Source organism: Perca fluviatilis, chromosome 15 (assembly GCF_010015445.1).
Source record: "Perca fluviatilis chromosome 15, GENO_Pfluv_1.0, whole genome shotgun sequence".
In the NCBI taxonomy this organism is placed as follows: domain Eukaryota; kingdom Metazoa; phylum Chordata; class Actinopteri; order Perciformes; family Percidae; genus Perca; species Perca fluviatilis.
The window spans coordinates 16708852-16733226 of NC_053126.1; the positions used below are offsets into that span (position 1 = coordinate 16708852).

Below are 24375 nucleotides of genomic sequence, written 5' to 3' on the forward strand. Positions count from 1 at the left end.
TCGACAGAAAACTTATCAGCAACAATTTTGATAATCAACTAAAAATGTAAGTCATTTGTCAAGACGAAATGCCAAAACATTTGAAAGTTTGAGCTATTAAATTGTGATGATTTGCTGCTTTTTCTTCTCTTACTAAATAAACTGAATATGTTTGGGTGTTGGACAGTTTGTGGACAAAACAAGATATTTGATGATGTCACCTTGAGCTCTAGAAAATTGTGACATGCATTTTTGTTTACGGTTAAAAAAAAGTATTATAGACAAAACGAATAATTGATGAGGAAAATAATCGTTAGTTGCAGCTCTAATTTTCACTATACTATAATGAATTCTACAAATGTTTCAGGTGCAGCTGTAAATTAAGTTGGCATAACAAGACCATACATGTGTTAAAGAAGAAAGCACCAATATTTCAGTCCGTTCTCGTGCCTCATTTGTGTCTCAGCTGCTTTGCATCTGCTAAATAACAGTAAAATATAAATGGTTGCTGTGTTTGCTTCTGTTTAGTTGGACCAGATGTACATTGTTCTTCTATTTTACTGGACAAACTGGAGTTACTGGAAGGAGAAACATTGGAGAGGCAATGCAATGTGACAGGACATCCCACCCCCAATGTCACTTGGCTGAAAGATGGACAGCCCACGGACCCGACCGTTCCTCTGAGCAGAAAGGATACAGGCCTGTACACCATTGTAGCTGAAGGCGCTAGGTCAAGCCAAAAGGAACTCCGGGTTCTTGTATTGTGTAAGTGTCACATATTTTACACAGAGACTTTCACTTTTGTCATATCGTCAGGATTTCTGTTCTGCAAATTGCTTGATGCACAAATAAAGCTTGAGTCTAGCTGCTGAGGATGCTCCAGTAGACGTTCTGGTGAAAGAAGTTCTCATCTTTTACTTAAGTAAAAAAAACAATACTTAAAAATAAAATTACTTCATTAAGAGTAAACATCCTGGGTTTGGAATGTCACTTAATTAACAGCACAGAAGTATTGTCAGCAAAATATACTTAAAGTAAAGCTCCTTGTGTACAACGCCCAAAGTGGATTATTATTACTTATCCATTATATATGTTAGCAGAATTTTGCTGTTGTAGTTGGTTGAGGTGGAGCTAATTTTAGCAATTTTATATAATGTTAGGTGGTTTAATCTATACATCATTTTATATAAATTGATCATATGTTTTATATGTAAAATCTTAAAGTAACAGCTGCCTGATGAATCTAGTAAAGTAAACAAATTACAATATTTGCCTCTAAAATGCACAGGAGTTGAAATTTAAAATAGAAATATTCAAGTAAAGTATAAATATCTCAATATTGTACTTAAGTACAGTAGTTGAGTTATTCTACTTTGTTACAATCCACCACTGGCTAGTGGATGAACTGTCAAGTGTTTCTGCTTTCAGATGGACCGCGAGTTAATGTGTCCAAACAATTACACTGCAGTGGAGGGAGCTCCTTACAACCTAACCTGCATTGTTGAGGGCTATCCTAAACCTGAGATCATCTGGTCCAAAGATGGAGAGGAGGTGGAACTTCCAGAGAACCTAACAAGAAGTGATTCAGGGCAGTACTTGATCACAGCTTCAAGCAATCTGTCAAGTGTCAACCACACAGTCGAGATTAATGTCATATGTAAGTTAATCTTAATATCTACTATTAGCATGAGTCATGATTCAAGATGTCACCTGCTTTTTCCCTTACTTATATTGTTTTGATTTTGTCTCTAGACCCACCATCACAGATAGTTGAGCTCGAAGACTCTGAAGTTGACGTTGGTTCCGCTGTGTGGCTGAAGTGCGTCTCCGTGGGCAACCCACGACCAAAATATTTCTGGAATTATTACCGGACTGCCAATGTGATAGAGGAAAATGAAGATGGAGTGTCCCGTCTGCACATCCACAATGCTACTATATACAACATGGGCTCCTACACATGTCATGCCTCGAATGACAGAGGAAATGTCTCTAAAACAGCCAGAGTTACTGTAAAAGGTAAGGTCAACAAATGTATTTACCACTTTAAAGTAATCAGTGGCATAATGCAATCATTTAAAGAAAATGTCTATCATTGGTAATCTCTCTCTAATCTAATCAGACAGATACAGTGCTGTGGTTTGTTATGTGCAATATAGTATGTGTGATGTAAGTACTCACTCCTGATACTCACTTGTATTACTTTTATGATAAAATGTATGCTGTTAAATAGGCAAATATTTCAATAGTTTGCACACAGCACCAGGAATTTTGTAAATCAAGACATGCTTCCCTTTTATCCTCCTATTCCCATTACTTGGCAATTGCAAGAATGATCTGTTGCCTATCCTGCTGCTCAAGGGGCTGTGTGGCGCTCAGCATGCTGCGTGTTAAAAACTCAAAAACATTGACAATCAAGGGAAATAGTGTTGCACTTCTCCCCTTATTTACAGAGGAACAACAAGAACCAAAAATCCATTCCCTGAATTATCCAGAGCACTGCAAGCTAAAAGAGAGTAGCATCCTCCTGTGAACATCCTCACAGAGCCACTATAGACTCTTATTTTGTCATATTTACAGTCGTTTTGAAAGCTACGGTTATTAATCTTTGTGCTACAATTACCAAAGTACTATTCTCTTTTTCTCTGAAGTGTGCATTTAGAGACATAGCCTAACTATCTGTATGTCTGTCTGTCTGTCTGTCTGTCTGTCTGTCTGTCTGTCAACGTCAGGCAAACAATTTAAATTAATCAAAATACCAAATTTCTATAACCGTCTCTGCCGCAACCAAGTCATTAGTGCCATGGATAACGTCATAACGTCTGTAGCCAACTGGCTCAGCTAGATAGTTACATTAATAGACACAGTGGGTGTGAGGGCTTGCAGTGCCTGTGCCCATGTGTTGGGGGGAGGGCTGTTTCCCAGGCAGTTTCCTCTCCGGGTGATGTAGAGTCAGAGCTGGGAGCTGTGCAGTGCATGCAGACATAGCTTAGCTTAGCTTTCTCCAAAAAAAGTCAACAAGTAGCTAAGGGGAAGTAGGAGAAAGAAACCTCAGAGGCGCTCAGTCAGTGTAACAGAAGAAGGTCGATAAGTTGGAGACACTTCATTCCAATGGATGATTTAAATTATCTTCGTATCCTTTCAGTCCTTTTGACTTTAGAGCTGCTGTTGCTTTCAAACGGGACAGGACCGAGTAAGTTGAGAGCGAAGTTATAGGTCTCATGTTTTCTTTTGTGTCGATTGAAATGGCTTGTTTTTAAGCTAATAATAGACGTATATGGAACAAAACGCAGGGATTGTTTTGGTCTATTTATGTAGCGTGCTGAGTGATGAGGAGCTAACTTAAAACACTGAAATTTAAAAAAAACAAGTTAAGAGACTGTGAATAACTCTTTGAATGGCGACAAATGATAATTGTGTGTTGGAGACTGAGTAAAACTTTGGTGGTTGATTGTGTGTCTGATTATTAGTAACGTTAGGCATTATGACATTTTGTCTATCTAATCTAATGTTTTACGCATCCGCTCACATCATGCAGTCTATTATAGTTTTCTGTTAAAATATTATATTTCTAAATAAGGATTACTGTTATAATAGTTGAAAATGGGCTGGGTGGAATGTGACGCATTTAACTGGGATATTGATATTTGGTTAAGTCCAGCACAAAGAATGTTGGGCAGCAAGTGCAGACTTTCCTAAGGGAGGGGTATATCCTTCCTGAGCCTTTTCCTGTTGCCTCCCAAGACACAGCTTTTGTTCTACAGACTTGTCCATACCATTTCAAATGGAAAGGTTGCGTTAATATAACGTATTTGTATAGATTTGGACTTGGAATAACATTCCTTGCCCCCACTCTATGTTCCACAGGTGCCGGGCAAGAATGCCCCATCGAAATAACTCCAGAAAGGATGGTGGTACAATACCAAAGCAGAGGCCAGAACGCGACATGCAAATCAACCAACAGTCATGTCAAAGAAATATACTGGCAGGGTGTCCAAAATAAGGGCACAAGTTGGTGGTCTGTTGACACCTATGAAGACTGGGACCTAAGGCCCGTTTGTAACGCAATGCTTAAATCAACAGAATCATGCCAGAAACATTTAAACTTCACCCTCTACAGTATGTATTTCTAACTTTTGTACTCTCACTGTCATCAACTTTAAACTTGTTTCTCAAATTTTGGAACTATCCTGAATATTTTGTATTGATATCTACAGAAACACCAGACAGCGTTTCCATCGGACCTGTAAATAACTTGAGCTCAGTGGTGGAGGAGAGAGAGTTGCGGCTGCAGTGTGACATTACCAACGTTGCTCCTGCAGGAAACCTCGTCGTGCGGTGGTATCGAGGGAATGAAACCTTCGAACCACTTATCAAAGGTGGGGAGTCTTTCTTAACACTAAATTCCCCTCCTTTTCTGCGAGGCCAAGTAAATCTATCAGTGCTAGTGTAGCTCAAAGCAATACAGCAGCATCAACCGACTTGTGCCAACATTAAATAATGATTCATTCAGCATTCATTCATTATTCAGCATTCATTAGGAGGAAAAATTATGCACAGCCCCAAAGTGCATTAATTGAGATGATAAACTGTAGGTTAAGATGAAGGGCAAACATTTGAAGTCAGCATTTATATTCATTCATTAGTTATCGTAATGTTGCAGCGCTTAATTTCCTTTTGAATCAGGTATTGCTCACCAAACAAGCAGCATGATTACTAGACAATGGTTTTCATAAGTCCTGTGTACTGTGAGGGAAGTTTGTTGAAGTGATAATGTTTTCGTCACAGACATGATGCGACATCCAAAAGATTGACCGTACTGAGTTCTCGCCAGCGTATCTCTTGTTTTTATCACCGTGTTTGACTCATTTCAAGATACTCTAAAAATCAGCAAATCAGTTTTTGTAAATTATTAAGGACAATAAATGCATTGCGTGATGTAAACAGGTTTTTAGTGTTTAGTCCACCAGTGTGTAGTTGTAAAATCAAACATCAGGCATTATGAATTAAACAAAATCTCCATTTGTCTTTTTCCTACTTATATTTTTCCCTCAGGCTCAATGCGAGTGACTGGCTGCCTGCCTCAGAGCAACACAAACTGTGACATCAGTGTTGTCCGATCCCCGCTGAACGTGTCGTCTACCATCAGCATCATTCTGACCAGAAACCACAACGGAGCAGAGTTCAGATGTGACGCTCAGTTGGATCTTGGACCTGAGGGACCGCAGCCTCCTCCAAACATGATGTCCAGTCCTCTTAACATCACTGTCTACTGTGAGATCACACTTACATTTGCTGCTCAGTTATCATTAAAACAACACTCTATTGATGGACATTTTATGCAGAGCTTGTGGTTTTCCTTACAGTAAGAAATTGTAAACGTGCATATTCTTACTGTTTTATTGGCCTTTATTTCTCAACAGATAAGCCCAGCATTAATACCACAAAGCTTCCAAAGACGATCCCAGTGTTCAGAGGTTATCCTGAGGAGCTTGTTTGTGAAGCTGACGGCCACCCACCTCCGGAAATCCAGTGGCTCTACAGCTCAGACTTAGTGCCCCATGTGTCTGGAAACACACTCACTGTGTTTGAAGCAGGCATCTACAATTGCAGCGCCACCAATGAAGTTGATTCCATCTCTCATGAGGTCAAAGTGATTTTAAAAGGTAACCACACTCTTAATCTAAACGACATTGTATAATTTTTAGAAGAAAATATGTATGTCTTTCTGTAAAGTGTAGTAAGTAAAAACAAATCTCTTGCAAGGGGATTTAAGCCAGTAAGCCATAAGCCATAAACAAACTATACAATCATTTTTCATGGGTTTCTGTTGTTCAATACTGTAATTGGCTTTGCATCAGCAAATTATAGATATAAGCATGCTTTGGAGAGCCTAAATATATGCAATGTATATTGTGTAACTAGAAATAACCTTAAAGGGATATTTCACCATTGGAAAGACGAATATATCTTTAAATTGGGTCACTTATGTAGTAGAAATGTGAATTTTTTTTTTTGAAATTGGTGCCTTCTAGGCTGAGATAAGCCAGAAAATGTGTATTTGGCTCAAATGGATGAAAGACACCAAATCCCAGAATGCACTTGCTTCGATGCTTTATGGTGCATTCTTTTTGTCCACCGAAGTCGATTTACGAGTCGTTTTGCGGAGTTACGAACCGGAAGTTGCAAAAAGAACGCCTCCGAGGTCGTATTTACGACTCGTCAAGTTGTCTGAACTCAGAGGACCCCGAGTTCACTTTCAAAGATGGCTACGTCGTGCATCACACGTAGTAAACATTGTGGTTTTCTACAATTTTAAGCACTTTTGTCGTTGTTGTAACCAAATGAAGAAGTCATACACATAGCGCTGTATACTGCTACCTATAGGCATGTTGCTACAGTCTTATTATTAATTAGTTAAATACTGCCTAATTAGTTATTTTGTAGCTTGTGCAGCTGAAATTGGCTAGAGACGCTCGGCTGCTATATGACAACAATGGCTTTAAGCTGAGTCTTGAGCAGAAAGCAGAGCAGTAGCCTAACGTTAACGTTAATCAAAACGTAATTTTCATGTATCAAACTGTGAAATATATTTGTGTAATATGTCAATAACTGGGTGAATAGAATCCTAAATGTTTACTAAAAATGTTACAAAAATCCATCTTTTCTCCGACTCGTAGTATTGTGTGACAAAAAGAATGCAACAACCCGCGGTTATTCGTTTTTCGACACGGATGTGACGTCACGCTCAAGCTACTAGTCGCGATTACAAGACAAAAAGAACGCACCATTAGATTCCACTCCCAAGCCACGCCTACTGTTTACAGACAGACAAAGAGGCAGCATTCACACTCAAGTGTGTTTTTATTGTCATTTCAACCATATACACAAAATGTTTCACCGTGGCTCAAGTGGTGTTATACATTTAAAATGTATAAAAACGACATTATATAAAAACGACATACAAAATGGGCTACATTTAGTGCATACACATTATATGCTCCGTAAAGTTAAGCTAACGCATACTAGCATTAGCGCTCGGTGGGCTGTAAACGCAGAGTATAAGCACAGCCGTAAATTTGCGTGGAATGTAGAATGGTCGGCATTTAACAGTCACAAACTCCACTATCAGTTAGTTGGATTCAAATCACCCCATTTCCGCACCAGTCCGTGTTAACACAGCCCACCTCCACTAGTCTTATCCGGCGACAGAGCAGCAGGCCTGGTAGTTGGATAGTCCGGTACACTGTTGTTCAGCCATGTTTCCACATCAACAAAAACACAGCAGTCTCTGAACTCGCGTTGGGAGTTTCGTTGAAGTTGGATGTAGTCCAGTTTGTTGTCTAATGAGCAGACACTTGCAAGCAGGATTGATGGAACAGGTGGGCGGCTAGCGTTAGCTTTCCACCTAGCTAGGTTATACTCCAGCCCTCGTTCGCGTTTCACCGGTGAGGATGTCCCCTTACCGGCTAGTGGCATCGGGCGACACCGCAGGCTGAGGTGCTGGTCTCCGTAGCAGGCGAAGCTCGCGTAGTGTGTCGAGTATTCCGTCTGTAATAAAGTTTCCTGCATATTCTCCGATCTGTACAAACGTATCCCAGTGGTACACATGTGCGGTAATGTGAATGCACATAATTGTTGTAAAAGTTTGCTGATGAAAAGAGAGCCTGTTTAGTGAAGCTTCAAGATGGCTGACACTCTGTTTTCTTCGGTAAGCTTTGTGTAAAGACCAGTCCAAACCCCTATGGGCGGGTTGAAAACATGCGGAAGTAGCTCCTGCTACTCATAGATAGTATATAAAATGGACCAACAGATCCCGTTGCTCTGGATGGAGACCAGTGAAGGATATTAGAAGTACTTTTCCGGTGATGGCTGAGCGTTACTGCGCAGCCTCCAACTGAGAGAGACGACGTAAATGTGACGAGAGCAACCTGTCTGAAAGTTGGAAGTCTTCTGGTAGCTGTGCCAAGAGAAATCTCAATCATTCCCAATCTTGCAGAGACGGAGAGCGTAGGTATATGTAAGGAGATAACATGGGCACAGGCTAATTATTGCTAACTAAAATGCTAGTTAACATTAGTAATTAAACTTAAACAGCTAATGTAAGTCGAAACTGCCTGCAAGCTTCTCCTGTACTATATGGTAATTCCTCTACTATGTGACAGCATGGTTATGACACAATCGTTAGCCTATTTTTACAAAAATGTCTGCTACGGAGCCATAACGTGAGACACAAGGTAATGGAGCCTTTTATACATTGTCGTGTTTCTTTAGAAATAAACAATGGACAAATAGTCTTTAAATGCTTCAGATGTAAAGTTATTCGTTGTCAAAGTGACATCAAAATGAATGACAGTCAATGGAATGCTAACGGCGGGTGGGCATTTGGTAGTATCAAAATGGTGCCATCGGAGGTTCGAGTTCTGAAGAGAGGCTTACCCCCGTGACTGTAGTCCATTGCCTCTGGGCAAAAAATCTTCCGATGACGCAAAAATCGTTGTTTTCTGTCATGGGAAGATTTTTTTTCCAGACCCACAATACAGAGATCACCAGAGGTGTCAAACGTATTCACATTCATAACTCAAGTAGAAGTATAGATACTAGGGTTTGAAAAGACTTCTGTAGAAGTTGAAGTATCAACTCAAGCTTTTTACTCAAGTAAAAGTGTAAAAGTACTGGTTTCAAAACTACTTAAACTATAAAAGTAAAAGTAATGTAAGGGGGAAAAAATGCCATTATGGACAAAAGCTTAGTCCCCACAGAGGCCTATAGTGCACTAACCCACCTCCACAAAAAAGGAAGCACCTTGTTCAATTGTATGTTCAAAAATATAAAAAAATAAAAAGTTGATCTTAGAAAAAAAAAAAAGGAGCACAGGGCGACATTAAATAACTGCTTGTGTATTGCTAAGGCCACAGGGTCAAATTTAAATGATTTATTAAAAATGTAATAACTAACTTAGAACAATAACTTATTTCAGGCTGAGTCTGTTTTTCAGACAACGGCAGCTACAGCCTGGTGTTACAATCCTCTCCAGTGAAATACAGACACACTTTTACACCGTTTAGCTGTCAGCATTTTAACCGTGTTTAATCCAGCTACTAGCTAACGGTAGGCTAACGTTACCTGTTGCCTAGTTGTGGGGGGGGTAAAAAAGCAGGGGGGGGGGGGGTTTTGGTTTTTCCCACGGGTTTTTTTTGAGACATCAAAGAGAAGCGCTGGCATTTAAGTGGCACCTAATTAGGCACCAAAATCTGCGTTGCTATTTGGTCCGGTAGATAACGGTCGTTGGTGATATCGGGTGATGACTCAGAAATGACGTAGGGAGACCTCAGAGATGACGACCAGTCCGAAGAGTACAAATCAAGTGCCGCTTTATTCACACAGTAAACAAACTTTCATGACACTGGAACAACCATGAGCATACAGACACGTCTGCCCAAGGATGACCCACATGTACATCATAGTGAATACCTTTTAAACTCTTTTTGTGCTTACACAGCATGAGACATCTATTTCAGCACACAAGTTTTACCCTTAAACTACACCTTTTATGGCCGATGCTCCTAATAGATTCCCACATTCCTGGCTCCGATTCCTCTGTGTGAAAGTTGTACCCAAACTCATAATAGATTCTACACATTCTTGTGTGTGAAGGTTGTCCCCAGACTAACCTTCTTGTGTGGTAAACTACATACAAGATATAAAATACATTTGAAACATGTAGGCTGAAATATCCAACCTATCAATCCTCCCTTTTTTATCCTAGTTGAGGTACAGTACTACAATGTGATATGCAACAATATGAACCTCTGGAATACATTTTGAATGATGATTATAGCAAATACATCACTTACATGAAACATTAACAATGCTAATCATGGCAGAGGCGAAAACCTGGTGGCTGTTTCTTTACCAGGACAAAATTCCTCTGCGATCCCCTCATCGAATTGCTGCCAGCCGAATCTTTGGGGCGACCACATTATTCTTTGTCATGATAGCATGGTTCCTCCATCTTTTCCTACATGTTCTTAACCTTGTTACATTTAATTTTATTCACATCATTTAATGCACTTGTCCCATGTGACCTTCATCATCACTTGATGTGGAAGTATCATACAATGAAGTGTAAGTTGTTTTACCTTCTAACAGTTACAGTAACACCACTTTTCAGCTTATGCAGAATAGTGACCTTCACGTCAGATTTCTAAACCTCAATGTATGTTACAAAATATACTAATTTTGATACTCAATGGGCTGAGATGAACTGATTTCCATTTAACATATGTAGCACTAATCCTGGACGAAGCTATCACCGGAAAATTCAATACAAATTTGACAGAATGTATATCACCAGGTACAGACAAAATGTCATTTTTCTTCTACCAAGTTGCTTGATATCGAGACATCTCTTAACCCTTCATATAGGTGAGTTTACCTATGTAATAACCTTATTTCAAAATAATTACTTCTTTAGAGTATGTGTGTTTCCAAAATATGTACTTGTCAGTGCAGTACCTCCTCAGCGTCGCTGGGTCAGAGCAAAATCCAGTCTCTCACTCCCCCCCTCCTTTTCTCAGTCCGTCTGCAGGCTGGTCATCTGTTCTTCCTTTAGACAGAGTCTATTGATACGTAATGGAGACCTCAGAGTCATCTCCACCCTGGCCTCTTGCATTGTCACATTCTTGCTTTTCAGTCTCGGCACTGAACTGCAACTCCAGTTCATCTGTTGAATATTTCACCAAAGTACTTTTCGAACATGAGTGACATTATTTCCTTAATGTCAGTCGCTGATCATACCTCGAAAACCATCTGGGTGTCCATTTCCACCATGGGCAGTTGAAAATCTGCGGCCTCTCCCTCTCAGCTCGTTTTGTAACACCAGATGTGTTTCTGGTGCAGGTGTCTAATGGAGGGGGCCCATGTTGCCCACAGAATGGAATAGAATACTGAGCCCAGGATTCGTGGTCCCGGTTCAGCTTTTTACTGGTCCTGCAGCTTGGGGAAGTGAGACGGCCCGCTCTGACACATCGAGGCCCTGAATAAACACAAAACACAACTCCTCCAGAAGCATTATTTGTACTTTACTCATCTTAGTTCTCTTGATTCTCTTTCTACGTTGTAACCTATGACATTGATTCAAAATGTTGCAACAAAAATATCACCTACGTAAAAAAAAAAAAAAACATAATAAAAAAATATGTACTTAAAGTATCAAAAGTAACAATGCAGAAAAGTCAACCAACTAAGTAATTAAGCAGCTAATCATTTCAACTGGACTTGTAAGCCTATATACTAACTAAAACCCAATTTTTATTATTTGTTTTACACAATCCTTAATTTGTCTTAACGATGATATGTCAGATCACAATAACCTCGGAAAGCATTTGACAAAACTCTGATACTGTCTTTTTTAGTTTTTTGCGTATACTTCAAAAGCAAGTATAGTGAAGGCTTCCAAATTGGAAGGAAATTTTGAATTTTTATGCCATTTCTCTAGGTGTTTTATGACATTTTTCTCTTTTTTTTTTTTTTTATTTGTCAACATAACTTTAATTTATACATTTAATAGATCTCAATCACATAGTTTCATAGTCGAGCAACCGCCACTTTTACAAACAGAACACTTTATTTGAGCTGCACTCAAGTCTCCCCCTTTCTCAGTGCAGGCTACAGCACCCATGTGAAGATAGGGAGTGTCATAGACGTCTGTGGACCCTAAAAGTCCTGACATTCAACATTTGCGCATTCACCAGTGCGACTTTGCCAAAGCAAAGCCATTACAGCACTCCCCTTTCACTCATTTTAACAGATTGCGAAACCTCCTCTCAAACGGAGCTCATACGTTCTCGTTTTTTTTTTTTTTTTTTTTTAACAGATTTGAACAGAAAAGTTCACAGTAACATTACAACACAAAGTCGACATCATTCCAGCTTGAAACACTAAATTCTCTTCATTCATTCATTCAGTTCCTAGAAGCATGCTTTTCCGCCGTTTCCTTTTTCTTATATTACTTTTTCCTAAATTTTTGCAACCTTTAAGGTGTAGATTTCAATGAGAGGTTACTTCGGACATAGATTTGTCAACCTATGAATCGATTGGTAACTTACCATTGAATTTTATTCTACAAACTCCCAGCTCCCTGGAACGTCTCAGTTCCTGGTGCGGACCCGAAAATTCACCTAGTGACTTTCCGGGATTTTGCGGCCCATTCTAAAAATCGCCTCCTTGAGGGCTTTAATTCCCCATTAACGGCGTCCTAATCCTTATTTCCTTATTCCCTCTTGTTTCATTTATTTCCTTTTTTTCATGTATTTATTTATTTTTCATTTCTTTGTAATGTTAACGCTTGACAAGATAATTTACTATGATTTTGACCCATGAATTAAAAAAATTAAATTGCAGATACACAAAACATATAAAGCAAAACAGGACCAAAACACATAAAGCAAAACAAGACAGAAACACATCAAATACGCAGCACTTGATCCGAAACTGGAATGGATAATGGTTAATTTTGAATTGTTTACCAGCTATGTCCCTAATCAAATTCAACTCCTAACTCCCTCTTTTACTCCTGTGTAACTAAACTAAACATGCACCCGAACCCCCTGTCTTCGTCTCCAACTGTCTACAGGGCACTCCAAAATAATCAGCTTTGAACCCATCAAAAACTTCACTTACGCCTTATGCGTCACAATAACTCATCACATTCATTTCGACTCTGTGTACTGAACCTCATCCAAAACAAAGCACCAATCACACAGAGAAGTCCGCACCAAAATCACGCATTAATCAATGTCACCCACCATGGGACATCGGTAATATTTGGGCCACAAACACACCAGGGCTTCTTTCATCCCTATATGAATCACAAGAAAATAACAGATACGTTTCTGTCCCTCAACGCTTCACCATACGTTGGTCTTACCACTGTCAGCTAAAAGCGACCCGAATCTTCAAATAACCTCACACACAATCTATCTAATCGTGTTGCGCAACACTTTGTCACAGGTTAGATTTGATTATGGCAACAGCTTCAACAATTCAAACACCATTTAAACATTTTAGAATGTCACTCATTAATTTTAGCGTAACCCAATTAATAATTCCACAGCCAAATCATGTCTCCCTCATTTCAATTCCCACACCCGGTTCTTTAACAGATATGCAACAAAAGGGAGCAAATTCCATTCAACAAGAATAGACATTTACTCACCTTTCGCTAAATCTGCACATGTTCGTGACGCCAAATGATATCGGGTGATGACTCAGAAATGACGTAGGGAGACCTCAGAGATGACGACCAGTCCGAAGAGTACAAATCAAGTGCCGCTTTATTCACACAGTAAACAAACTTTCATGACACTGGAACAACCATGAGCATACAGACACGTCTGCCCAAGGATGACCCACATGTACATCATAGTGAATACCTTTTAAACTCTTTTTGTGCTTACACAGCATGAGACATCTATTTCAGCACACAAGTTTTACCCTTAAACTACACCTTTTATGGCCGATGCTCCTAATAGATTCCCACATTCCTGGCTCCGATTCCTCTGTGTGAAAGTTGTACCCAAACTCATAATAGATTCTACACATTCTTGTGTGTGAAGGTTGTCCCCAGACTAACCTTCTTGTGTGGTAAACTACATACAAGATATAAAATACATTTGAAACATGTAGGCTGAAATATCCAACCTATCAGTTGGCACCGGGCTGTGCAGGTGCGATGGGTCGTGTACAAACCAATAGGGTGTCGGAATGGTATATGTTTATACTTCTAATCCAACCACAAACTCACTCATTTTAAAATGGCACAAATTTCTTTGGGCGGTTTGCGTACAATGACAAACAAAAAGGCAGTAGGCCGGTGGAGTGGTTGGAGGTTAAGGTAAGTTTTGTTGAAAATGTTAAGCTTTTTAAACAATGGCTTGTTTTTTGTTGTCAGATGTTCTCATCAGAAGGGCGTCCATGTTTTCTTTATACAAATACAATTAGCCTACTGTATCTTCCTGTCTAAGCCTAAGTCATGTTAAATTGTTAAAGGAGAATTCCGGTCGATTTCAACACGTAGCTCTGTTGTTTGTAAATTTGGAGTTTGATGATGTTTAGTTCCGGTGTTGAGACGGCAAGACGAGTGCTTCAGGACAGTCTACAAACTACAACACCGAAAAGAGATACAAAAATTTTAAAAGTGTTGTAGTACAACTAGCAGGAGACAATTTATAATTGCGATTGATTTGGAGACACTACCTTATTTAATCATTAAATTAATCAATATTTTTGTTGTATCTCTTTTCGGTGTTGTAGTTTGTAGACTGTCCTGAAGCACTGCCGTCTCAACACTGGAACTAAACCGAGCTGAATTATCACAACTTTCATGCATTTATTTCACATCTACTGCAGTCCGATTCACTGTGTTTCCTCGGAAGGAATCACTTCACCTGGGTAGGCACTTTAATGACATTTCAAACATGTTAAGACGCTAAAAGCACGTTTTTAAAATTTGCCCTGTTTCAGCCGCCTGGGTGCAAACTGTAGCAGGAGGATAACACGGTGTAGGCAGCTCCGATTGTCTTTGTTTTTCTCGCTACTGACAGCACTCCAAATTTACAAACAGAGCTACGTGTTGAAATTGACCAGAATTCTCCTTTTTAAGTAGAGAATTGGCAACCTTTTCATGATTTTCATTTGTGCATCTGCATCCAAATAGTGATGTGCATCTTTATTGATAATGAAGTACAAAATAAAAAACTAATAGAATTTTAAGGAATAAAGGTTCACATAAATGTAGTGAAGCATGGTAGAAATGGAGACACTTGTCTTTATAAACAGTTTATTTGGAAATTCGTAAACATTAATATGTTATCTGGTTGATTTCATTACAGAGGACTACCTTCCCCTAATAGCTGGATTTGTGGCTGTCACAGTAGTTGCCATCTCCATCTTCTTCCTCTTCATCTACTCAATCTACTACAAGAACACCAGGATGCGCCGCTACAGTCTTAAAAACCCCAAACTCGACACCCACAGTGGCAATGTAGCCCACAACGGCTGGGACATGCAGTTTCCTATGACCAAACTGTCTTAACAGTACATTTGTGGATAGCACAGAATGGATAGCTGACCACTCTGAATGAGCTGCATCTCTCTGCCACCAGAAACTACAGTGTTTGAAAGCCTGAATACCACTCAGCCAGCAGGCTCACACTGGACTGTTCACACCATAGAAACAATGTGGTTCAATGTGTCATCCTTACATCCATTTTCGCACATAAAATAGTATTTTACCCTTCAAGGGAAAATCTAATTATAAAAATTAGCAACCTTTGCTTGAAATGTTGGATTTTATATTAACTACTGGATTTTACCTGTTTTCACTGGACAGAATAAAGAAGAGGAGGAGCAAGGACTCAAATGTTTGGCACAGACTTGCCAGAAAAACTGTTTTTCATGAGCACAAAGGGAATTTTGATATGATACTGAATGTTTTTATTTTGTTGACTTCGGTTTCATTAATTCTTTTTTACTATATATATATATATATATATATATCCTTATGCCTTCAAACTCAGATCTCTGTATGTAATTATCTTTACAAATCAAATGGGGTTTTAGCATGCATATAAGAAGTGATGACCCTGAAACTGCTGTGGTTTTAACAGTAACACTAACAGTAGTGCGATTCTTCCGGACTCTCTGAAGATGTGACATTGAAACTGTGAAAAAGGAGACCAGCTCTGCTCAGTTTGTGGACACTGTTGTTTGTGCATACTTGTCATTGAGCCCATTTGTCCCTTCACTATTCTTTGTAAGCCACTCTGCACTTCTTTCTGAGTTTGAAGCACTTTCTGTGCCTTAAGCTTTGTTGTGCCAAACTTTGTCAGGCCTTATGGGACAAATTGTCTTGTTCCACAGTTGTATGCTTTTGTATAAATGACTGCAGACATTATAGCCTAATGCCTATCAGAAATGTATATCAGGATAATATTTTATGTAAATGAAAAACCTATTTATTTACGAGAAACCACAAAGATATAGAACAATCTAGTATTGAAAATAACTGCAGAACGTTGCAAATGTCCTATCTGCGATGTTAAGGACAATTAAGACGTAATACATTTGTGAACAGGGCTGTAAATATTTGTTACTGATGTCAATTTTTATTTTATATTAAAAAATGTGGCTTTTCAAACCGATTGATTGACATTGAAACCTTACATGCCTGAATGTATCTGACATGCAAAATGTATGATTCAAAACCAAAGTCTAATTTTGTTGTGTTTTCAAACAATAATAATATTGTATTTTATAAGGCTGCTACTTTCTTCAAGTCTGGTAAATCCACCTCAGAGCACAGGCCTATGACACAAAGCCCAAACTTAGAATTTCTGTTTTTGAAGGAGAAACAAGGGATGCAGGGGTAGTACCAGCCCTATCCAGCAGACGGGTTGGATTTTTCAGAAACAAATATGTAGAAATCCTAAAAACTATGGGTCTGTTTGGCAATTGGGCAACATAGACAAAGTCACCATAATCCTTACGTTTTGCGCATATACAGTATAATATATGTTTTAAGCAGGTTTTGAGGGTGCTGCAACTTGCCCATCCTGCAGGTTTTACGAGCTGAACTGAATATATGCTGCCTTCAGGTGCTGTCGGAAATAGTCGGAAAGAAATACTTCCTACCGCCTACTTGGGTATAGGGGGGTTTCTTATACCTGAATTGTTGGATGTGCCATTTGGGCGTGGGGGTATGGTAATATTGTTGATGGAAAATTAATGCAATTGCTAAACAGTAAAAACGTTCAACAGTTCTCCAGTTAGGGAAATAGGCTATCTGAATTCGCTATTGTACCCCCTGGTTGCTCGGCAACTGCCCCCTCGCGCACCACTTTTCCAGTGTGTATGCTAACTAGCTAAGCTAATCGACTAGCCTTCTGGCTCCAGCTAACGTTACTTTACCATCCAAAGATGAGTGTCATAAATATTCTCATCTAACTCTTGACAAGAAAGCAATTTCCCAGAGTGTTGAACTATTTCTTCAAGCCACCCTTGCTCAAGTTCAGTCAAGTTCTCTTAATACATCCATGGTTCAGACACGCTACTTTCCAACATTGTTTACTTCCGACCAGCGCTGTGAAGTGTGGTCTGGCAAAAACTTCCGATCGAGGAGCACGTTAATGCATCACAGACAGGGGTAGTGTTCATACTCTCTATGGTAGTGTTTCGCGACATGATCCCAGGTGAAAGGGAAAGTACGAAAGCTGAGGGATTCACGGATTTGGAAATAAGTCTGTCAACTGGACCATTTCATTTAGTCGTTAAAGTGTTTCTGGTTAGCACACCGGCGAAACCATGAAGTGGTTCTTCATATTAAGCGGCTTAATAGCGTGTACAGGTAAATATATTTTCTGTCGAGTTTGTTTTGTATTCATTAACGTTACCATTATATCGTAACTCAGTAGTCTAAACATTATCTACAGCGTCGACTCTTCCGGCTAGCCTACGCCCATGTTTGATTCATGTTCCAATAAACTGCTTAAGCCTGATTCTCACAAGACATGGATTTTGTAGTAACAAGAACAATATTTTTGGATTGTTGTGAATATCATTACTGTATTTATTGTAATCACTTGGAATTGATTTTCAAACTTTTTCAAGCACCAGAAAGAGCAGGGTCCCACATACTGTTAGTGTAAGCAGTTTATACATGCACACTGTTCCCAAGGTTAGTTATAATCTATCATTTGGGAGATGATTGAAGTGTTACGGTATGTAGGCTGCTTTTGTGTCCCATACCATGAGCCTTTGCTGGATCAAAAGTCAGACTTTGAAAAACAATGTTTTAATGCTACTTAAAAACACTGTTGTACATGGCTGCGTAATGTAAGCTATAATACATACTGTGTACTTGTAGGAAAGCCAGTGAGGTCCTCCTGTCCAGTTAAGATGAGCCCTTCTAGAGTTGTGGTGAGATTTGGAGATCCCTTCTCGGTCAACTGCAGCTCACCATCCAACCAGATACAGTCAATGGGCTGGGAGTCTCCATATGGCACAGGCATAGGACGTCAAGATGGAGTCTCGTCTGTTTCCTTAAAAATAGACTCTGTGACAGACTGGGACCTTCGACCACTCTGCTTCATCAATCTCCTTGACAACAATCAGTGTTCAGAAATCCTATCAGTCACTGTTTACAGTAAGTAACTTTATCTGAAGTTGCCAAGCAGGCCCCTTATAGTTTTTGATCATTAGATTCTTCCGATTTTGGATAGTTTTTGATAAACATTTTGACACGTTTCATTTTTCTTAATACAGAAATGCCGGACAGTGTGTCCATGTCTCAGCCAAGTCAAATGGGCCCCATGGTAGAGGGTGAAAAGTATCGCATGCAGTGTGACATTGTTAATGTTGCACCTGTAAGAAACCTCTCTGTGTCCTGGCACAAAGGAAATAAGATGATCTATACTGAGGCATTTGACGAGACCAGTCCATCTCCAGTCAATACGTCATCCATCTTCAATCTGACTGCCCAAAGAAGTGATAATGGCACTCAGATCTGGTGTGAAGCACAGCTGGAGTTTTCGCCACCAGTACCAAATCTACACACAATCCCATCAAAGTTCCATGAAGTGGTTGTACTGTGTACGTTTTTAATGCCAATGTAATTTAACCATCACTTTCAGTTCACACATCAGTTTTGGGTTTTGTAAGATAATATTGGGTATGTTTAGCTTTTTGCTGATTGTGTATTAATTTCTCTTTGTTGTTCTCTTTCTGTCTGGATTCTAATTTCATGTATTTCTTTAGACTCACCAACCTTCACCATGCCCGAAAATGAGACACTGGAACTTAAAGCTAGTAGTAAAATCATTTTAGATTGCACTGCTACAGGAAATCCAATGCCGGTATACAGCTGGCATTTGCCAAACACAATACAACAGACGAAGAAGAATAAAAAAGAGAATCAGCCCATTTTGGCCCCGTCCATTCAGCTTCCAGGGACCTATACCTGCACAGCGTCTAATACCCAGGGCACCAAGACCAAAATTTTTACTGTCGTCGAAGTTACAAGTAAGATATGGTTACAAACGTCATGACCTTTTTCAGCTTGTTCCACTCTGAACAGATGAGCTAAGAGAGATAATGTAACAAAAACTCCCATCTCCTACAGGAAATCGCACAACCTTTGCAGCCTTGGTTGGAGTATTTTTGTGTGTGGCAGCCCTGCTCTTCATCAGCGGCTTTTTTTTTGTGACACCTGAAGGCACATTTTCTTTCAGCAAAGGCAGCTATCTCAGAGGACGGCCCACCTCATCAGGACCCGTATGAGACACACTTTTTTTAAATTTAATTTTGCATGGCTTTGCAATGAAAATGGCACATTTTAAATGTTTTTATTTCTGTGCTTAGATAAACATATCAGTAGCATGTCTCTTAAAGGGCATAGGTCTGTTCTGCATGGTTAGTTGATGCACTTTTGCTCTTGCTTGGACGTTGTACACTCAAGAAATCAGGTTACTACTTAGAGAAGGCAAGGTACGCAGGTAATCGGAGAACACGTTTCCATGCAATGTGGTGGCCTGGTTACTGTAAATCTGTGTATACTGTACATGCAGCAGCTCTCTCCTTTCATCCTTCTGCTCTGCTGTCACAGCAGCACCTTCCCTGTCTGAAGTCTGTGTCCTGCACATGTGCACATGTAATAGGTGATTGTAATCCGGTACTTAGATAAACGCAAACACACCGACTAAATCAAATTACTGTTGAACCCAGGCGCATTAACACCAACTGGGCTGCACATTTGCTGTATGGTTCAGTCTGAGCCGCTCTCATCAACCTTGTATCAGCAGGAAGTTGTTTGCAGCAACAGTTCTGATAAACCTACATTCTCCATTTATAAGGTCATAGTAAGTCAGGGCTGGGGGTTTGTTGTAGAGTTCTTCTGCCTCCAAGTGGCCAAAAAGTTTATCCTTTCAGTGTGCCTTTGGTCACTCAGTAGCTGCAATCCTCTGGAAAAGGTCTATTTATTTATTACAAACATTCTCATAATATGTCATAGGAGATGTAGGAATGTGTAATACTTAACTGTACTGATTCAACAGCAAATGTTGCCTTATTGATTGTATTATATTGCCTTGCTACTTATCCCTATTTCATTCTACAAGCCACACAAGACCACATTTTAAGGCAAAACTTGAGTTGCTCAACATATTTTTTTTACAGTAATTACTTGAGAGTGCTTTAAACACTACAATGGTGCACAATGTTGAAAGGGATAGTTTTTTTTATTATTATTGTATAAATAAATTGTACTTATTTCATGTATGCAACATTTTCTTTTCTTTTTCTTTTTTTCTTTACATATGCACTGGTACAGCTCTGGAATGTTTAATTATTTTTGTACTGAAAAATCTGACCATGCCATTTCTATGATGTACCTACAATTTCATATAAGACAATCAGTTGCTTTATTAAAATGATCTGAATATGAGCCAATAAATCATGTGTTAGACATACAATTTGTAGTCTATGTACAAGTAAAGAAAAGGTAAAAAATGATTTCCATTTTGTTATTATAAAGGTTGAATTTACTAAAAAAAGGAAAGTTAGAGTGAGGGAAGGTATTTTAAAGTAAATATAACTTGACATGTTAATGTATTGTGTGCATAAGCAATCTGTGTAAATTGTTAAATTAAGTCAACTTTTCTCTCAGTGACATCCTTAGGCAGAATACTGATTGAAAAGTCAAAACCAGTGTATTTTTTTGTTTCACTGCCTCTCTCTCCCTCTCTCTCTCTCTCATTCAATCTCTCTCATGCCCATACTAATTTGTCCTGCACAAAGTGAATGTAAAGGAAAGCATTTGTTATTCTGCCTACTGTTGCCAATATAAACCTCTTTTTGTCTGAAACCATGTTCTGTATGTCCAGTCCCTGTCATTCCCATTAAAGGGTGTATGCTCTGACTGTGTTGCTATAACAACCTGGCCAAGTATTCCTCAATTTGTCACAGAGTTAAAGAAAAAAAGTTTTATTATAGACACACAAGCTTAACATATTTCCCTAGAGAACTTGAAGAGAGAGAGAGCAGCACATTCAAAGTAAAGCAAGCATGAAGTGTAACTGTACATTGAGATTCCCAGCTGGCCTCTCCATGAATACACCCAAAAGCATCTGATTACTTGCTCACTTGCACTGCAGTTGCGCTCAGAGCGGATATGCTGTGTAGCATTCTGGTCACAGTGTGAGACTTACAAGCTACATGCTGCACTAATACTTCTGCCTGCTGGGATTTCACAAAGCATGGAGTTCAGAAGCAATAGAAAACAAGTATGCAAGCAAAACCGAAAACAGGCTTTTGTTCACAGGCAGTCATGATCAGATAATGACACAGCAGATTACATCGTTGGTTTGAAAGCATAACATGGTCACACCTAAGGCTGAAATGTAGAGAGAGAAAAAAAACTAAAAAAATCATTGACTCAGTATAATAAAGTTCAGATGTATGTCTATATCTACATGGGTCAAATGTTATTCTTTCAGTTTAGAGAAGAAAGGAAAGTTTGGGCTACAGAAGGCATATCATTTGAACTTGATTATGCACACATTGTTAGGCATCTCAAATGTATTGGTATACTTGTAAAATGATTTTGTCAACTACATTAGACATTACACATATACATTACACATTATAATAAGTTAGATATTATAAATGAAAAAGGGATGTATTAATCTCATATTATTTCCACACTGTAGTACCGTGCCCCTACATTATTCCTGGTGGGAAAGTTGCTGTGGTGTTTGTAGGTCTGTAATGTCCTGCCTGCTAAAATGCTTTAGAGATCAGTGCAGTGAAAAGGATTGGCCTATGCTTTTTTCAGAGTTCTGCCACCTGTTAAATTTCCCTCTTTCCCTTTAACCCCCCCTGCCTCCCCCCACCCACCCACCCCCAAAGTCAGCTGGGATGAAGGGGGCCCTTTTGTTCCAACATAGTTCCCTGCAGAGTTGCCAAGCTTGTTCAAGTTGGAATTTGTTCTCACTCGTCCCTTAATCGACGGCTCAGTGCAGAAAATAACATGGGAAACAACTTTCTTAAATGGATTCTGACGCTTTGCATGTTTTATTCAGGTAAGGTGTTGTTGGCAACGAGTTTTTTCCCCTCTCACTTGTTGGGGTTATGTTTGGTGCGGTAATTGTCTTAAAAATAATATGCAAACTATGACCTTTCGTCGGCGATAATATGAATATGAGAACGACCGACAGTGCAACAAGACGTCAAAGCATTTTTCCTTTAAAGGACAGTTCTCGCGGAATCAGAGCCTCCTAATATCCTAATGATCTTGTAACCTTTTTTTGTTTGGATGACTACACAACCGCAACTAAAATAACGGGCTATAACAACTGGTGTAATTCTGTAGCCTACACATTGGGCCTGCAAAGTAGGCTACACATTTTGTTGCTACAGCATATAAAATAAATTATAAGCAAGATACATTAATCATTATAGCATACACAGGCATATTTTAAAGAAATATTAGCCAATCTCCGATGTGTTGCTTGTGATTTCTCTGTGTTTTGTAACAGGGTTACATAATAGTTACAGCCTGCTGGTAGCCTATATACTAAACATGAAGTCCTACTATACACTGAAGTGCTAAGTGGAAGAAGGTGGTGGTAATGGCACTGGCTGTAATGATGATGACTGCTACTGTGTGTCTCAGTGTCAGGTGAAGGTTGCTCCCTAATCCTCAAGCCCTCCCGGGTCGTGGTGGGTTTTGGGGAGCCGGTGTCAGTCAGCTGTGAGGCCACTCGCCCGGTACGTGTCCTGGGCTGGGAATCGGTCATCAGTGCTGCACACACTCAACGGGACCTTTCTGTTCGGTGGAAGGTGGACAGTCTCATCGATTGGATAGAGGAGCCTATCTGTTATGGTGTGTTCTTCACAGCTCCCAGACAGTGTGAGGAGAAGCTCAACCTTGTCCTCTACAGTGAGTTAACTCCTGTTCTAATACACAGTGGAGAAGTGGATGACTCACATAAATCTGTTTGACATTAACTTTGTCTTATTATTCATTTAGAAACCCCAGATAGCGTCTCCATCAGGCCTATGAACCACACTGGCCCCATGGTGGAAGGAAAAGAGTACCAGCTGCTCTGCGAGGTTCAGAATATTGCTCCTGTTCAGTACCTCACCCTGAGGTGGTACAAGGGGCAGACTGAGGTTTATAACCACTCCTTCTCTGACCTCACATCGTCCTCGCCTGTCCAAGTGTCCTCTATCCTCATGGTCACGCCAACTAAAGCCGAGAATGGAGCACAGTACAGGTGCGTCGCAGAGCTGGAGCTCGGACCAGAGGGTCCACAACCACCTCCTACTGTGACCTCTGAGCCTCTTAATGCCTCTGTGTACTGTAAGTCACGAAGCTAATCTTTGAAAAGACTTCTCTATATGTTTTAATACATTGAAGACGGTGCATCTAATCCCTGTGATCTTTGCTCTAGTCCCCCCAATGTTCCTCAGTCCCGAACCAGAGGTTTTGGACCTTATAGTGGGTGCTGAGATTACCTTGAACTGCACTGCCACAGGAAACCCCACACCTGTGTACAGCTGGCAATCCTCCAGTCCTATTCAGGAGAGGATGGAGGATGAAGCAGCTCTTACCTCCCCCTCACTGCTCCCAGGGACCTACACCTGCACTGCCTCCAATACACTGGAGAAGAAGAGCAAGCAGTTCATCGTCAAGGCCAAAACCAAAGGTATGAGGGGACTCTGAAGTGCACATGTTGTCTTTATACACTGCATCCTAATCAGCATCCTCTTCTGCTTTTACTTAGGTGTTTGAAACAAGAAATCTTGAGATGGGATCAGATGACTACATTGGACATGCTAGGAGATTCCAACTAAGGGCATTTGACTGCTGCTGCTTTGGAGATGGAAACGACAATGCATTACAAATATTTATGAGGATCTTACTATCAAGCAGAATTAGATCATAAAACATTTTTGAATATATTATGTTTGGTAACTGTCATTTATTTTTGTCAGTATTTTAACAAAAAAGTGTTTTCTGTAAAATAGATTGGTGGATTAGGATATTGTATGCTTTCCATGTGATATCCTGTGTGTAATTTATATTTTTGCTAGACTTGTTTTCATATTAATGAAATTATCTTGTAACATTACACGTGTCGCTACTCTTGATATAGCAATGATGACTACATAATCAATTATGTATGCTGGGAATTTACTACAGAATGTTAAAGATCAGCAGGCCATTAACTGTAAATATGATTTCTTTTTCTTAATTTTCTTATCTTTCTGAATAAAAGTAAAATGAAAAAACATAGTTTTTCACTTATTTATATCATACCTATTATAGTTAGGATATGT

General features: G+C 39.5%; 1 protein-coding gene across 1 annotated transcript; it reads left to right on the forward strand.

The window, feature by feature from the left end:
- Positions 1–613: 613 nt before the first annotated feature.
- On the forward strand, positions 614–24285 carry LOC120574434 (hemicentin-1-like). Its single transcript, XM_039824693.1, has 18 exons — positions 614–744; positions 1408–1636; positions 1732–1995; positions 3844–4095; positions 4194–4355; positions 5032–5250; positions 5400–5642; positions 14871–15071; positions 17229–17240; positions 17903–18181; positions 18301–18627; positions 18793–19056; positions 19157–19313; positions 21955–22112; positions 22706–22972; positions 23063–23395; positions 23487–23741; positions 23820–24285. Exons 2-18 carry the CDS (start codon positions 1408–1410, stop codon positions 23825–23827), a joined length of 3630 nt encoding a protein of 1209 aa, XP_039680627.1. The 5' UTR covers positions 614–744; the 3' UTR covers positions 23828–24285.
- Positions 24286–24375: the final 90 nt, after the last annotated feature.

Bases quoted from the DNA above. Each gene is read 5' to 3' on its own strand.
- LOC120574434 (XM_039824693.1), top strand. From the start codon at position 1,408: ATGGACCGCGAGTTAATGTGTCCAAACAATTACACTGCAGTGGAGGGA. The intron at 1,637-1,731 runs GTAAGTTAATCT...TTTTGTCTCTAG, and splicing joins AGTCGAGATTAATGTCATAT to ACCCACCATCACAGATAGTT. The intron at 18,628-18,792 runs GTACGTTTTTAA...GTATTTCTTTAG, and splicing joins CCATGAAGTGGTTGTACTGT to ACTCACCAACCTTCACCATG.